The sequence below is a fragment of the Phymastichus coffea genome, unplaced genomic scaffold (assembly GCF_024137745.1).
Source record: "Phymastichus coffea isolate CEN01 unplaced genomic scaffold, Cenicafe_Pcof_1.1 PCOF00332, whole genome shotgun sequence".
In the NCBI taxonomy this organism is placed as follows: domain Eukaryota; kingdom Metazoa; phylum Arthropoda; class Insecta; order Hymenoptera; family Eulophidae; genus Phymastichus; species Phymastichus coffea.
The window spans coordinates 3,978-21,504 of NW_026707143.1; the positions used below are offsets into that span (position 1 = coordinate 3,978).

At 33.9% G+C, this 17,527-nt stretch overlaps 3 protein-coding genes across 11 annotated transcripts; 2 read left to right on the forward strand and 1 right to left on the reverse strand.

Moving 5' to 3' along the window:
• Window positions 1–285: 285 nt before the first annotated feature.
• Window positions 286–3,624, forward strand: LOC131674885 (ankyrin repeat domain-containing protein 1-like). Of its 3 annotated transcripts, XM_058953694.1 has the most exons (3): window positions 286–459; window positions 923–2,171; window positions 2,233–2,385. In XM_058953694.1, the coding sequence occupies exons 1-3, from the start codon at window positions 457–459 to the stop codon at window positions 2,250–2,252; spliced, it is 1,272 nt and encodes a 423-aa protein (XP_058809677.1). In that variant the 5' UTR covers window positions 286–456; the 3' UTR covers window positions 2,253–2,385. The 3 variants fall into 3 exon arrangements, with proteins under 3 accessions (XP_058809677.1, XP_058809675.1, XP_058809676.1); XM_058953692.1 differs by having other exon boundaries at window positions 923–3,624; XM_058953693.1 differs by having other exon boundaries at window positions 313–459; window positions 935–3,624.
• Window positions 3,625–6,770: 3,146 nt separating this feature from the next.
• Window positions 6,771–8,024, reverse strand: LOC131674891 (uncharacterized). 2 transcript variants are annotated; one of them, XM_058953707.1, is made up of 3 exons: window positions 7,756–8,024; window positions 7,056–7,074; window positions 6,771–6,985 (listed from the first exon to the last, which is right to left on the reverse strand). In XM_058953707.1, exons 1-3 carry the CDS (start codon window positions 7,956–7,958, stop codon window positions 6,968–6,970), a joined length of 240 nt encoding a protein of 79 aa, XP_058809690.1. In that variant the 5' UTR covers window positions 7,959–8,024; the 3' UTR covers window positions 6,771–6,967. The 2 variants fall into 2 exon arrangements, with proteins under 2 accessions (XP_058809690.1, XP_058809689.1); XM_058953706.1 differs by having other exon boundaries at window positions 6,771–7,074.
• A 26-nt stretch (window positions 8,025–8,050) lies between these two features.
• LOC131674889 (putative ankyrin repeat protein RF_0381) lies at window positions 8,051–15,863 on the forward strand. Of its 6 annotated transcripts, none has more exons than XM_058953701.1 (4): window positions 8,051–8,070; window positions 10,679–10,904; window positions 10,999–11,026; window positions 11,278–15,863. In XM_058953701.1, the coding sequence occupies exons 2-4, from the start codon at window positions 10,885–10,887 to the stop codon at window positions 12,511–12,513; spliced, it is 1,284 nt and encodes a 427-aa protein (XP_058809684.1). In that variant the 5' UTR covers window positions 8,051–8,070; window positions 10,679–10,884; the 3' UTR covers window positions 12,514–15,863. The 6 variants fall into 6 exon arrangements, with proteins under 6 accessions (XP_058809684.1, XP_058809686.1, XP_058809681.1 ...); XM_058953703.1 differs by lacking the exon at window positions 8,051–8,070 and adding an exon at window positions 8,129–8,144; XM_058953698.1 differs by lacking the exon at window positions 8,051–8,070 and adding an exon at window positions 8,633–8,951.
• Window positions 15,864–17,527: the final 1,664 nt, after the last annotated feature.

Sequence of the window (17,527 nt, forward strand, 5' to 3'; positions counted from 1 at the left end):
TTAAATTTATCAACAAATCACACGTTGTTTTTTTCCAAAATTTACAATAAAGTTCATTGTTACAGCCAGCTTTATACTATATTGCTTAGTTTAATCGCCTTCCGACATTGAAATAATAGCTCATCTGAGTATCAAACAATTCATCCGTTCGTATAAAACCAATCGAACTCACTCGATAAAGGATTAGCGCACCGAAAACATACCAAATGAGGGTATTTACTAAGGCCTTTCGTAATCCTCTATAAGGTGGCTTTCCCATTCGCAGTAGGCCCAACTTTGCTTAGCCCTTGAATGCTGATGCAAATTTGAGCGTACTTACGCAGTTTCTAAGATGAGCTACATAAATTTGTCGAGTGACGGTCCAACCATTTAGATAGTCTTGAATTGGAGAGGAAGCATTGCCGAAGCGCACGTCGCCCTCGTCACAGCTGATTGTCATTCCTTGTTTTTGGCGAGATGGTATGACTTTTTTTATTTGAATTTGAGTGCATGCTGAGAAAATATATCGTTCTCAGTTTTACTTTGACACGCGCCGAGAAAACTCCAATCATTCAAGTTTTCTTACTATGTTACCTATTGAGATGGACTTTGTTGGCACGATACAACTGCAGAATTATTGATTAGTGCATTGCTGAGTTATCTGTTATGATAAATTTTGTCAGATTTAATATTTTCATATGTTAAGAGAGTGGTTTTTCGTAAAATAAAATGAAGCTTATAGTAAGAAACATCGATTGTACAGCAATGCCGCATTGCGTTCAGCGCAAGATTTTTCATTGTTGATTCTCAGTAATACGTAAATTTTTAAAAATGTTTGAAAACTATTGCTAGGCATTAATCTCGACGTTGACTGCGCATTGATAAGTTTTGCGTTTGAAATAAGATAACAAAAGCATGCGGTCGCCAACGCGATGAACGTAAGATTCTGTTACAGTTTAGGTTCAGATCATCTAAGAAAAGACTCGACCGCGAAGTTCGCAAGCTAGTGAAACAAAAGAAAAATGAGAAAATCATATCCATCATCAAAACATACAATTCGTCAGACTTGATAGACTGCAAAGGCACGACGATCTTCCACTTGGCCGCCCAGTACAGTAATGTCGATTTGATTAATATCCTGTTGAGCTGCGGCTACGACATAAACGTACGCGATACGCAAGGAACGACGCCGCTACTGACGGCGATCCACCACAACAACTTGGAAGTTGTAAAATTATTGCTCGACGCAAAAGCGGATATTTTCGTCCCTAATGCAACCGGGCAGACACCGCTGCAACTGCTGGGCGATAAGAAAAATGAGTTACCAGCGAGCGTGACGGAAAACCTGTTGAACCGATTGAAGAACTGCCGTGGAAACGCCAGAGACACGGCGCGAACGCTAGTGGACGCTCATTGTTCGCTCGAATTGGCGTTGATGTTGGAGAGAGCAGACGTGACCGAAGCCATGCTGCAACACACCGAAGAGCTGTCTGGACACCACACACGTGATCTTTTACTCGCCGCGATGAATTCTACATATCTGGAGAACGTCCCGGTACTTTTACAGCATGGCTCTAAGGCTGCCTTCAGGAAGGGCAAGTTTCTGGAAATTCTCGCGGAGCGTATCAAAGGTTCGGCGTTCGAACTGGAATCTATAAGGCCGTTTTTGCTCAAGCTACCCGATTGGGATGTCGTCGATGCGAACTTCATTGAGTTTCTGCAGAAGGTGTTCGAGAAGTTGGAGAAGCCAGTGCTGGACAAGCTGCTAGAGTGCAAAGTCGATGATTACGTGAGGCGCAAATTTGAAATGGAGCTGTTGGTGCATGCGGTTGTGAATCGTAACGACAACGTGATCGAGCTGTTGCGCGATGAGAATTTCCACGTCGACGCGCGTGACCAGAGTGGACAAACTGGATTGCACATCGCGACGATTCACGGGTACCCCGATAGAGTGCAATATTTGTTAGACAGAGGCGCGAATCCGAATGTCCTTGATAAAAGAGGCCAATCGCCGTTGATTTTAGCTTGGGATACCAAGTGTATTAAACTGCTATTACGAGCTGGCGCTGACGTTCAAATTATCGATCACAGTGGTCTCACAGTTTTCGAAAAGAGCAGTAAACTTTCCGAACCGATATGTCTTTTACTCGGCCATCTGGCGATCGTCGAAGATTGCGGGGTTAAGATTAAACGTAAGATATTCAATCAAATTAATTATCATGATGATTTCAGACAATGTTTTGATAAGTGTAGGATGCAGATCGAGCGGATGAAGATGCAGGAGATTAGAACAGCTCTGACACTTTATATGTGTTTGGTTCAAAAACCTGAAAATTTGATTAAACACGTGCGACATCGTGAAACTGTTATTTCGATATTGGACTGCGCCAGAAAACTTAGATTACCACCTTTTTATGTGTCTACAGTGGAGTATAATCTAAATAGAACCCTGAATATGATTATACGTTGACGTATTGCTGCATGATCATGATATTGTTAATACTCTGTGATTTCATTTCCCTTAAAAACTGTCTTCTTATTCCTACGAGTTTTATAAGAATTTATGAATCACATTGTATTATTATGTGCAAGTAATGAATTTATTATCATTCATTTAACAATATTTGTTAATTAATATTTATTGACTTTTGGATATACAGCGTTAATTTCCAAAGATTTGCATTTGGCATAGTAAATGTATAATAATATGTCACATTGTCGCTAATTTTACGTATCTCCTTTCATTTAAGTGAACCAAACACTTTTTCTAAATCTATCTTCATTATAATTGCAAGTCTCTGTCTTATCAAGTTATTATACAGGTACATACAGGGTGTTTAGCTATATAGATAATGGATGGTATACCAGGTTGGATTCCGCTTCTCTTTTAAATAAATCGAATTAGCAGTTGTGCCTGACAATTGAACTTTCTTTGTTCTTTGTTCTAATATATTTGTTTATGATCTCAAACTTTTTGTAGTATATATTTATATTGATATAGTTATATTATTCATGAAAAATATTGTCAGTCGAAATTTCTACTTTCAACAATCAACATAACTATCAACTTCTCAACTGATTAACCGTGAATATTTCGAAGTTTTTATTAGATTATAAGTTTAATTAAAAATTGTTTTTTATTAAATTATATTGCAACGAATGAGTCAAAATTACTCATAGTATTTTATAATTCAATAAATTTATAATTCTCTTCAATATTGATGACGTGTATTCGAAGTTAAATTTTGTAGTAGATATCAAAAATATGTTGAGTTAAACTGTCAGGCGCATTTGAAAAAGAAAAAAAGTAAAATTAACTTTATGCGCTACACGTTACTTACATAGCTAATCATTTAAAAGTCTGTTGTAATTAATTTTGAAATTATCGCTAGATTGGCAATTCAAAGCATACAGTTGTTTTATGTTTGTACTGCATTTTATAATTATTATATTTTGTGTATAATAATTTGGACTTGATTCAAGCATGAAACTAAATATTATTTAACAGAAAAATAAGAGATTAGCGTGCGAAGCGCGCTTGACGACACTAGTTACATACAAATAATGCATGCTGTCACATAAGATACGGCCACATATGCGCGTTCAGACGCGTTAATGCAACCGCGTAAAAATTACTAAAAGTACTTAGTTATATCTTATTATAATGCCACCTTGTAAAAAAAAGTCATTATATTAGTTTTGTTTCGAATGATCAAAACGAATATACCGCTTTAATTGACTATAACCTAATACGACCCTCTAAAATTAATAAAATGATTATTGATTGTAAAACAGTTTTAAGATCAACTCCAGTGTAAATAGTCATTTTATTAATTTTAGAGGGTCGTATTAAGTTATATTCACTTAACGCGGTATGATCGTTTTGATCGTACGAGGCAAAACTAACACAGTGACTTTTCTATATAAGGTGGCATTATAAGATATAACTAAACACTTCTAATGATTTTTACGCAGTTGTACGCGTGTTAACGTATTTGAACGCGTATTTGTGGTCGTACCTACAATAATACTCCGCGTGACTACGTAGCGATCGGTCCGATCACGAATAAAATGACTTCATTCAATCGGCATGCCACCATTTTTTTATATTGTTATATTGTTTCGAGGTCAAAGCGTCATAATATTCGTACAATTATAACATTAAGATAAGATATAACTCCAAAAATGAATAGAACCAATGTAGTAAACAATTTGACTCGTAAAGACTACGAGGTGGCTCATGTGGAAAAAACAAAGCGACCATTAGAGATCCAAGTTAACGAACACATCAAGAATGATAAATATCTATACAAATGAGATAATGTATATAAAAACTTTTGTTTTTGAATATTGTTGGAAAAAAATGCTTGATATCCGAATCGGAATGATTCTTTTAGAAGAATACGCATTAGTATTAACAAGAAAGAAGACATTACCGAATTGAATAATGTATATAATTTTTTAATCCATGTTTTAGATGTAGGCTATGCGAAAAGCAATTCGAACACATTTTGCTTAATTGACTTTTAAATATTCTTTTGATAGGCGGTCATTTCGCTCTGTTATAATACCTGTATAAGATTTATGATGCAAATAATGCACATGTGACTATTTTATAACATTAATTTATAAAATAATATTTTCAATAAAGTTTCCTTAGTAGATTCCTTAGTAGCATTATTATCGGTTCGCACATACATTCACACGCACTTTTCGCGGCTTTGTCAATATACCTAAACCAAACAACAAATTAATTACAATTAGATAAAAAATGATATATAGCACTATATAGAGATATTACTTTTCAATTAACTCATGAAACTTTTCAATTAACTCATGAACAATTTCGTTGTAGCCTAACTTGTAGGCCATTAAACATTTTTACCAACTTTTTTTTCAACTGAAGGATTTCGTTTTAGACTCCTATTGATTCCAATTACAATTACCCATTGCATTTAAGAACTTTGCTTTAAAGGGAAACTTGATAATCGATGCATAGAAATGCTGTTACCAGAAAAAGAAACTAAAATGTAATAAAAATAGTAGATTTCAAGAAAAAATTTAAAGAAATGAAAGGCATATAACCTAGAATAAAAATTGATACTAACGTGACTAATTTCTTAAGTGACTTTATAATCATATAAATTTTCGTGTCATTTTTCAAATTTTTGATTCTGCGTACATTTTGATAGCCCTCCCTCCCACTCCGCCCTTTAGAGGTAAAAAACCGATATATACTAGAGGTAGGATAAATGAAAATCGTTGGTTTTTTTGCATGAAGAAATTAAAATCTCTATAGAAAAAACAAATGATTTTGAACGTTCATTTATGATTTAAATAAAAAACGATTTCCAAATTAAGCTGCGACCATAGACACATAAAAACTAGACTACTACTGACGCCTGACGACGTGGTTCCAAAATGCTCAGCAGACGCATGAATAGCACAAATGCTACTAGTTATATGATGTCTATATACCTATATAGTCTATGTCTAAATAATCTGTATGGATGTGTGCGTGCGCGTGTATGTTTATATATATATATATATCTATATAATTCCATGTTTTAGCCAATCAATTAGACACAGTCTCTATGATGTAGATATTTTTATATAAAGATTTGTATATTCGCTGCTTTAACCCATGGAAATTGGAGAGTATATATATCCCTATAGTCTCCATAATCCATAATAATCTAACCTTCACTTCAACCATTTATACTATTTCCCCTTTATATTTGTAAATCTAGTTTTTTTAATTATGAAAGACTGTACATGTGATTCTTGATTAAAAATAATAAATCAGTAAAGGTGAAAACAGTGATATTTTACCTTCGCGCAATATATTGCTGTTTCTGTTTGTACTTATAAATTCGCCGTTATAGATTTTTAAATATAAAATGTACTTCTTACCAACATCGGACGACTAAATAAGTTGTAATTATAATTATGCATTAACCTATTGCTAATATCTCCATCTAGAGATATAACCGAATGTATATTTTAAAATGTTAGAAAAAACGCACAAGTCTTCTTAAAAATAGTTTGATATAATGTGAGAGGAACAAAGAATTTAGATAAAATAATTAATAAGCGAATAAAAACTTAATGAATTGAGTATCGGGAGATGTTCCAAAAAAACGTCAAACTCTAATTTACTCTCTAATTTTTACGAGTCAATTAATTTTTTGACGTACATATATATAGTTAAGACTCATGACATGGAATATGAGTTCCTCGGGAGGACCGTCCATCACCGATGCGAAAACAGCTCGACACAAATAACATTTTATAAAAAAAAATGATCACATCTCACGTATGTCTAATTGTACTTCTCGAAAAAATAATTATTTGTTATTGTACCATTATATTTCTGAGAAAAAATAAAAAACATCGTTATCGATAATAATTGTTATTTATTCACATAAAAGACATAATTAAGCAAAAATAAATTCACAGAAAAATTGTACCTCCTGTAGTCTAAATTGTACCATCAGTACAATTCTATAAATTTGTTTCTAAAAGAAATGATAGGACAATTAAAAATTACCACTAATTGTTACAACTTACAAGGATGTCATCCGGAAATGCACTTTGCGCAGGCGTAGAGCTTTGTAATTGTCCTATTATTTCTTTTAGAAACAAATTTATAGAACTGTACTGATGGTACAATTTAGACTACAGAAGGTACAATTTTTCTGTGAATTTATTTTTGCTTAATTATGTCTTTTATGTGAATAAATAGGAGGTGAATTATCGATAACGATATTTTTTATTTTTTAGGAGAAATATAATGGTACAATAACAAATAATTATTTTTTCGAGAAGTACAATTATACATACGTGAGATGTGATCATTTTTTTTAATAAAATGTTATTTGTGTCGGGCTGTTTTCGCATTGGTCCATCCAGGTCGAGGTTCAAAGAATGGGGGAGCGGAGCGGAGGCAATTCGCAGCATATATAATTCTAGTTTCCTTTCTGCTACGCTATCCAAACGTCGTCTGCTACAGGAAGTTTGAAATCATCAGCCTGATTGTTTGGAGCTACTTTTTTGTCATATTTGTTTACTCTTACAGTGTTGATGATGGTTGCACTGCAAATATAAACATGTCATTATCATTTATGTGATTATAAGCCTGTCTGCAGAAAGGTCTAATTTTCCACGATATTCCATGAAAATAAATTTACAAACATTAGAGCATTTCTCGTGAGAAGTGAAAAATTTTTAAAATTAATGTTAAATGTTACAAAGTCGATATACCCATAGTATACGTACAATTAAAGTTTTTTATGCACGCATAATTACGTAAATTACATGAAAAAATGTCATGTAACAAAAAGACGCAGTCTAAATAAAATTATTGACTTGAATGTGATATTGTATAATACATAATTATAGCTTTCATTCGCGCTGCTGTTATGTTTGATATATTTTTCTAAATGAAACAATGTTAACGCCTAAATTAGAAAAAATAGTAAGTATTGAGGTAACGTCACGACAAAAACTAAACAATATTCAAATATGTTTTTACATCTAAGTTCTCTTGTTATATGCATAAGCAAACATTGGACGTCGGGCGTTGGCCATCAGAGTCATTAGACGTATACACACCCATGGTTAAAGAATATATTATGATAGTCAAAAGGATAGTCCGGAGAGTCAAAAGATGTATTATTGTGCTAATAATGTTCTGTATTTGTTATCCTCCGTACTGCTCGCATCGCTCGCAATCACGGACACAATCAGATATTAAACAAACAATTAGTATTTTACCTTGGTGATCTCGACACACGTCCGATGTCCATGTTACCCGACGTCAGATGTCTCCTTACATAAAAAGCCCCTAAACCTCGAAGAGAAAAATAAAGTTGCTTAGAGAAGCAGCTCTGCAATTGACAGTTCGTAACGGCGAACGTAACACAGCGCGGTTGTTCCAGCTGCTCGCAGCGACATGTATAGGGGGATATGCACACCATTGTGTCTTCCGTGAGATAGAAACGGCTACTATATCCCCACTGTACATCGCGTAGTACATCACGAGCCGTTTGAGGGATTACAAAGTCTACCTGTTTTAATCTAAATATCCGGGTAAGGGTCTTTAAGAATATATATAGCATGACGAAGTTATGGGAATGACGTCAGTAACAATCATATATTTTAACGTACGTAATATGAATACTGAAAATTATTTTTTTTTTTCATTGTTTCATCGTTTCATAAAATTTTTAATTTACTTATTCTTGAATGAATAAAAAACATTATTAGAAAAATTGAATTATAAGCCATTAAACATCATTAGAAATATTGAATTAGAAATTGAATTATTATTAAACTAAAATGTCTTTACGATAATTGAAACTCGTGCTTTATCGAAACGTCCTTGTTTATAACATTGCATACGATAAAAGTGCTAATTAATATCCAACCGTACGAGACGGACGACATATACATTTTATATACCATGTCATTGGCGTAAAAACTGATGTATTATACTTTATTGCTTGAAAAAACAGCGCGCGCACACAGCGCGGTCACGCTATTAAATGTAGTAGTAACCAATAACCCTATCACACACATCAACAAGTCGCCGTCACGCGCAAGCGCACTAGTATCGTATCGATGGTTGTCCAATATGGCCGGTACTCCGGTTTCGCGCTCACACGAGTAACCACGTGTACAAGAAAAACCGGACGATTTTTCGACTATTAATCAATTTTGTACACGCACTGATCATTGATAAATACACAATTAATAGCGAATGTGTCGTGCGCATATTAATCCTCGCTAAAAAGTTCATGTAAGATCCTTACGGGTTATATATAAACGCGAGTGCCGGTGCGTGATGAGTGACAAACTAAGGTGATCTCTCGCGCTCTCGGTAAGAACTTTGATTATTTCTACCGAGCGACTTGGACTATATACGTGTGCAACGGTATATTTGGTAAAGGCAGATTCTGAAAGATTTTGTTGTAAGTTTGACAGCTTTGTCAATTGGTTCGTTTTTGTCATTGAACGTTGGAAAGCGTTCAACGCGCCCATCGCCGACGCTCGGTTTTATTGATCGCGCGAGAGAGAGAGAGAGCGAGCGAGCAAGAGTCTGTCCGCTCCACACACACATACACACGTATACATATATACTCTTCGTACTGCTTTGCCCGTCAAAATGCTTATTAACTGGAAGCTTCGAGCACGTGCTTAACGGCGTTGTTAAATAATCGTTTTTCTTTAATCAACAGTGTTGTGTGCTTTGTTTACGTTCTCGGTGAATAGCGACAAAAATTTTTCATGGTCAATAGCGGGATATAACCGCTACTGTATATGTGTGCTGCTGTGTAAAAGCCTCCTGAGCAAGCGAGAGTTCAAGTGTGTGCTCGACGTCTCTTTTTGTAACAAAGTGAATGTCGTGGGTGTTGCTTTCTAATAACTGTTATCTTTTTTTATTATGTGTCGTGTCGTACATGTGCACTATTTAGCATACTGTGCAGTGAAACGTGGTTTTCTTTCCTATGAAAATGAGCTCAGCTCTAGAAATAAAAATTAATTGTGATTTTTCAAGTTCACAATACATTACATAGACAGTGGGAGAATCTGAGGTCAGACACACAGTTTATCTTACTGTTTCTTTTTTTATTATACCCAACGGCAAGAAATGTGAAAGAAAATCTCCATTTATATTAACCATGAATGAATGTCAACGTGTTTGTTCGTGTGCGTACGTCAGTACTTGCATCCACAGTGAGCGCACGCGCGTGCGCGTGTGTAGGTGGATGTGGGTGTGCGTGTCGCATATAAATTGACAAATGTGCATATGTGTATGGCACACAGATGAGTCAACATCACTCCATGTACAAAAATATCTTTATATTCTTTATATATATATAAAGATTCTCTTTTTTCGCTGGCTTTACTGGCGTATACACGCACACACATATACGCTCATACGCTCGGGTTTCTCTTGATGTCTCCCTTCCTCTCTTATTCGCTTGCGAAGCAGTTGCTGTCTCTCTCACTCGCGTACGCTCTGCTTCTCTCTCTTTTTCACTCGCGTTCTCCTTGTCTGTCTCTCTATTTGCTTGCTTCCTCCCCTCTTTCGTATTCGCTCTCGCTCTTTCTATCCCTCGTTGCAATTGTGATTTTGATCATATATATATCAGCTTTCTGAGCGTCTAAATACGTCTAGATAATATCATGCTCCGTTTACAATGAAAATATTCTATATTCAAATCTAATAATAAGACACGCGAAGTGAAAGTAAGTTAGTTACACTGGCGATATACTAGCGATTAACCCCATTTTTTTTCTACGACGAAAACGTACTTTCGCCACTGTGTGGTAACGCATAGGTCGCTTGTTTTCTGATCTACATCTTTTTTTCTTTATTAAAACTACTTATTCTTTTAGTGCAAACCTCGAATATCTCTTACATTGATATGTTGACCTCATTTTGTTCGAAGGAAACTTATTTTGGATAAGATGTAGATCGATGTTGCATAATTTCGAAGTTTATAACGCACACATGATTTCAATTGATTAGACTTTCCTAAGTGAAAGGTATAGCCCACATAAAAATATGAGTAAGGGGGGTTCTCGCGAAAAATTATATTCGACAATCGCGTTTAGTACAGTTAACCAAGTATAGTTGATTGCTGCTTTCAGTTTTCACGAAAGGAAACTAATTGAATTTGTTTGTTTACAGTCGACGTAACGGAAACACGTGGATGTGACTATCATTGTTTTGGACGATTTTGAAGTAAATCAACAACTAATCGTACGTGGTACGAAATCCACCGAGTTTGGGATTTGATCGAGTATTTTTACAATGATATATCTCGCTTCAGTCTTGAGTCAACTCAGGATACAATATCAAGGCTAATTTTTAGGATAGACATCAAGGGAATCCTAATGAAGTCTGACACTATGAGGTAATGCTTTCTTTCACGCTTGCTTTACCTTCGACGCTCTAATGGACGTATACATCGCTTAATAGTACTGATTTCCTTTCATTTATCTTTGCAGGATTTCCGACTTCATTCTCCTCGAAATGGTATGATGAATTTTTTTATTTATCTTAAACACTACAAAAAATGTTTTTGATGTGCTACATACTTAAATAAATTTTTCTCGGATATAGAACATTTTTATTGTAATAATAAAAGGAAATTCTAAATTAACACTTTTTCTAATAAGAAGGATGTTTTTGAAAGAACTCTTTTTGTAGTGTAAACAATTAATTTGTCGTTTATTTGATGAAGTGTATACCAATACTAATTAACCGAATAATTTGTGCGTTTTTAGGTTCTCGCTAAAGAAAAGAGCAACAAGAACAATAAGACTTTGAACATTTCAGAATTACACAGTCTGATAAAGCAAGGAGAAAATGCAGATTTTAAGTCTATGGTGAAAAATATCAGAGCATCGGACCTCGTCGACATTCGAGGCACGACGTTATTGCACGTAGCAGCAAAGTGCAACAATGTCGAAGTAATAGAGTATTTATTGACTTCAGAATGTGATATTGACGCGAAAACGTCGCGGGGTACAACGCCTCTGCTTACAGCAGCATTACACAATAATTTCGAGTCAGTACAACTTCTTTTAGGAGCCAATGCTGATATTTTGATACCCGATGCCTCGGGTAAAACAACTCTGCAAGTATTACTGCAGGAGAACCGAGGTGTACCTGAATACGTGATTGCAAGTGTCTTCGCAAGACTGAAAAAAAGTGTTCTTGGACCTGATAAGATTGCGGAAGTGCTGATACAAGCAGGCTGTACAATCGATCGAGTTTTGCTGATGAACGACCCCGAGGTGACACGAGTCATGCTGAATCTGACAGATTTGATTGGTGAGAACGAGGCACGTCTTGTATTGCAGCATGCCATGGAATCTGGTACATTGGAGAATGTCGAGGTGCTGCTACATCATGGTGTCGGTGCCAATGCCAGGAGACGAATTTTTCTAAACAAATTAATGGCTGACAGTGAGGACTTTAGTATGAGGCCTTACATTGAGAATCTAGTCGACTGGGACGTCATCGACGAAGAATTCGTGCAGTTTCTTGAGGAGACATTCGTCGCTGGGAATAAGCATATAATACGTATGTGGTTGAATTACGGTCTCGACGAGCACGTCTGGGACAAGTTTGGTCGTGAATTGGCTGTGAATATATTCGAGAATCCAATGGTTGACCCAACAGCATTGATGCAAAAAATACCATTCGTCATCGACGCACCAGGCAAGTTCGGCAGAACGGCGCTACATTTCTCCGTGATGCGCCAATCCTTGACGAGCATTCAGTTCCTTCTTGATAGAGGCGCAAATCCCAATTGTCCCGATGAATTCGGCAATCCACCATTGTTTTACGCCAAAGACGAGGAATGTGTTCAACGTCTACTGAGTCATGGAGCTGATCCACAATTAATTCATGCTGAAAAACGTGCTACCCTTGAAAGAAATGGTGATTTATATAGCGAACTTGATTTTATGTTAGCTCACCTCGCTATACTCGACGCTCAAGGTGCGTCGATTTGACATAATTTTTTACCAAGATCATCCTCTTTAGCGCTAAGCGTCAGAGTAGGTTTCACGAAGCTCGGAGGAAGTATCTTTCGAGTTTTCAAATGTCACAGAAAAAACGTTTCTAAACGTATTCTAATGTTCATTCGTAATTAAACTAAATTTGGAAAGCTTCAAAAAGAAAAAATACGGTTATTAACTCGTGCATCATTTTAGGCCTACAGTTGTTATCATTCTCTCTATATCTATAAAAATACTAGTTTAATTATTTTTTTTTATTAAATTCTATTTGGATGACAACATTTTGTATTCGCTTTGTGTTAAGCGTGCATTTACTTTCATTTGGCTTATTGGGTTATTGAAAACCATAAATGTGTGCTCTCATTGTACACAAATGTTATTCTTCTATCAAATACCTTAATAGGTATTTTAATGTTCTATATTAATTGTATTTTTATTGCCAGTGATATTAGTATACATGCTTTACATGGTATTTGTTAAAAAATTTTGTTCAAAATATTTATATTCCGTAAAATTTGAGAACATCACGAGTGCAATTTCGTTAGTTTGTGTTTGAGTATCCTTTTTAACAATTATATAAGTTTTCAATAACAATGTAACTCAAATAAAATATTAAAGTTCATAAATCTAATGTCAACGGTAGAAAATTAGTCAGAATCCGGTAGAAAATTTAAATATACATATATACATAATAATATCATAATTACATGCTTATAGATATTTGAGAAATACCTATACATATAAACCAATCAAATTTCGACAAAATAATAAATTTTTATGTATGTATAAATGAAATCAAATATACTTGAGGGTTGACAGACGCTCTGAAGAGAGCGAAAAAGGGTATATAAAAAAAGCAACATCTATGTAGGCCTAAATTGTCGAGAAAGAAATTTGTGGCTACGTAGTACTGAATGTTGATGCGGCATCTTGAAATAATTATTATTTATTCGTATCTACCAAACCAGATCGATTAGTCCAATAACTATTATACCAGAATTATCTACATGAAGATTGCTTAAATGTTCTAAATGGAAAGAAAATAAGTTATGAGTAATACAAAACGATGAAATTTTTACATGCAGCACGGCGAAAGTGATATTTCATTATCAGTCCTTTTTTGTTATTTCATTTTCTTATGTAACATATTTAACGTTTCCATGTATCAATTGCCAAAAAAAAAACTTAAAAACACGGAAAAAGAAGAATTTAGGCCCCACATGCGATGTTTCTAACTGATAATTTGAAATATGATAAGTTGCTTATTCGGTATTTCAATTTTAAAATAATTATTGATTTGGTAAATCCGTATATTCTAAATCTGTGGAAGAGTCGTGTGTATTATGCTATTACGAAAATTACTCATAATTTAGGTTTCTATAAAGTCTTAGACAATACGAATATCAAAAATAGTAATTTTACTTCCTCTTTCACTATCGTGAGTTGCGATATTATATATTATATAATATCATTAGAAACGATGCTATCAGTCTATAGCTATTAGCTGTAGATGCAGTAGCTATGAACTTTTTTTAATCTCCTGTAGAATCGATGTATAACGGTTAAAAAAGAATTAGAAATTTGTTCAAATCACTCTTTGTGCCGTATATGTTGATAGACTCTCCTCAGAGTTTTTTCATCTATACTTATAACTAATCTTTCTATGTGTCATTTTTATCATCGGAAGGTTTATTACTTTTTATGTATTTTTAAGTTTAACTTGTACATATTGTATAATAAATTTTTGTACATGCGAAAAGGGTTTGTCAGCCCCGTTAATGAATAAACAAAAAAAAAATGAAAAATGAAACGATAACTCGAAAGCCCATACATTGTCATACGACGTCATTTGATGTGATGACTTTTCTTTCTTTTTTTCTGCATGTGTGAACGTAACAAAAATTAATAAGGGAAATGTTTTATAAATATTTTCAAAGGGAATTTCATTATTATTTGACAGACATTGCTCGCATGCGGATATGAAAAAAGGGAAAAACTATTTGTATATCTTGTAAACAGCTGGCAAAAAAATTATAAATAACACACGAAAAGAAGACCTACGATCGCAAAACATTCACTCGGGAGCCGGTCTATATCTTGGCATACCAAGCAATAAATATCGACGTACCACTGCCGCCAAGGGCCTTCCGTCCTTCTTGTAGCCGAGTGCATAAACTCAATTAAAAGTGTTCTATTGGAGACATGAATAATCATGTGAAATGCGTTGGTGCATTCTATGGCAGAGTATCGTTCTCGTGATAAATTTACAATTTTTAATTAGAGTTTTAAGCTAGCCAAAATAAAAAAGGAACAAAATAAATTAAATCGAATCAACTGTGAGAAAGAAAACAACATTTAAAAGACGTAAGATTGAGAATAAATCAGAATTACCATGTACGTTGTTTTAACGTAAGTAAGAAATAAATAAACATAAGGGATGTGAAAACAAGTTGAATGTAACAGGCGAGATAATTGCGTACGAATATATAAACGTAAACTAAGCGTCTCGTGCATTAGCTGAAAAAAAGCAGAAAAACATAAAAAACACATTGTCATTTGTACGAGTATATATAACTGGTTGATTTTTAATCAATGTACGATCTGAAAATAGTACATCAAATATAATCGATAAGATGTCGATAGAGAAACAAAAACGTAAAAAAAATTAGAAATTAGACATTCGAAATTCTATACGCCAAAACAAAAAGTTGAATCAATTGAACTAGATTTTTTAATTATGTAAATAGGCTGCTAGATTTTCGATTTGCACCGTGAAACACCCAGAAAAACTAAACAAGTAAGGTCAGCATGATTCCTTTCTCCTACCGAGATAATATAGACTCATGGGATGTTATACCTACATGCACGATTAATGCGAGAAGAAAACAACTTAAAGTCAGCACATGGTATATTGACAAGTGAACAACAACGATTAACTTGGATGAGTAATAATACGAGGTGGGAGGGGGAAGCAAGAAAAGCGCAGAATACGCCTCAAAGAAAAAAAGAATAAAAAAACTACGTCTAGCCCTTAGGAGTCGGGTTGTTGTTTGTTATAAATTATTGCGTATGCGCGATACTCAATTGTGATGATAGATCACTTTGATTGTTAACGAATTGTCACTATTACTAGTTACGACTATGCCCAGAAAAAATTAACCTGTTTATTTTTATTATTCTTTTTTCTATTTAATTTGATGATTGTTTTGAGTTAGCAATGAATCTTTTTCTACGAGAAATTGGTTCGAGTGAAAAAAGCGCATTTTTTCCATTTTGCAAGTACTTTCGAATTAGTCGATCAAAAACAGAACGTGTTTGATTACGCAATTTCAATAAAAACTAATTAACTTGGATTGACAATGCTTTTTATTCACCTATCCATAAGTATTATTAATTATTCGTTATACAAATGGCTCATTGGTTTTTAAGGAAATCCAGTATTAAAAATTTAACAAAATCGATCGTTCACCGCTACTTTCTATATCTTCGAATCTACAATAGACTTTGATGATAAAATGATAAGAGACTTTCTACATAAGAGCTATCGGAAATCGAACCTCGGATGTTGGACGAATACAGAGGTAAAAAAATCAAATTAATTGTTTGTCATTATCTTATTAAAGATTTGTTTGCGGTCTGATAAAACCATGTGAAACATTTATTTTTATTTTGTCTTGTAACCTGAGCCAAATTATTGTCATGCGAACATTTTTGTTTTTTATGTTAAATAGTATAAAACCGAACGTGAAAATTATCTGCTGTGAACTTGTAACAACTATTGATTTTTTTCGTACTGTATAAAAGTTTCGCGATCATAGTATAACGCATAGGTATACCCACCGGCTATGCATTATATACGAATACTTTGAATTTGACTACTCAAGTTAAAATAAATATAGGTTCCAAAGTTATCGACAAGGTTTCCATCCTTGATAATATAGTACATTACGATACAAGTGCGGGAAAATAGATTCTTGTCTCGTGTGGCGTTTACGCCCGAGCGAAGCGATTTTTAACTCTTGGAAATTTGCCTTAAAAACGTACAATATGCGTGTTGCTCCACATATATGAGTTGTAAATTAAATATTATTATCAAACTTAGTAAGGACAGAAGTGAAAAGTGATCAGAGATTTGCATTGTACCGAATGTCCGACTGTTTATATAGCGTAGACAAAAAGGAAACGAACAAAGAATTAAAGAAGATGAAAATAGTTTAATGAACGAATTACTAACGATCCTAAACATCTTACTGATAATCCGACACCATTTCGATTTTAACGATGTTTAAATGTTAGACAAATAGATTAAGAAGTAAGAAAAAAAGATTAATTTTCGAAATGATATTTATTAGTACATACGGTAATACTATTAACAGACAAGAGGATATCTTAGTGAACAATACAATAGTATTTTTAAATTTATTAAATAGATTTGTATCACGTTGGCTTAGCCGCTTAGAGCACTAAGTCTCAATTCCTATTTTCTTATACAATTTCAGAGTTCGCTTCGATTTTTATAGCAGAAATTTTAGCACTGAATTTATAAAAGCTATAAAATTTCTCACGATAAAGAAAGAAATTTTAGAATATTTACTGATTATTTAGTGAAAGCTCTCTCAGAGCACTACACAATACAATTCAGGTTTTTCCTCTCCACTCGTTTATTAGCTCAGAACAAAATTATTACATTGTAGAAAATTACACAAAAGTATCAATCTTATATGGATTCTTTCTCATGAAGGCATTTTGGGCAAAGATTATGCTGATAAAGAGCTAAAAAAGCTGCAGAACAAGACTCTATTTTACATATAGATATACCTTAATCATATTTAAAACCAATCTAACTTATGCGTTTTCTCTTCCTTAACTTGATTCTTAAGTTCTAATTAGCATATTGAACTAGAAAAAATAAAATAATATTATTAATTAATTATTATTATTATTAATAATATTATTAATAATATTATTATTATTCTTAAATAATATTATTAATTTATGAAATAATTAA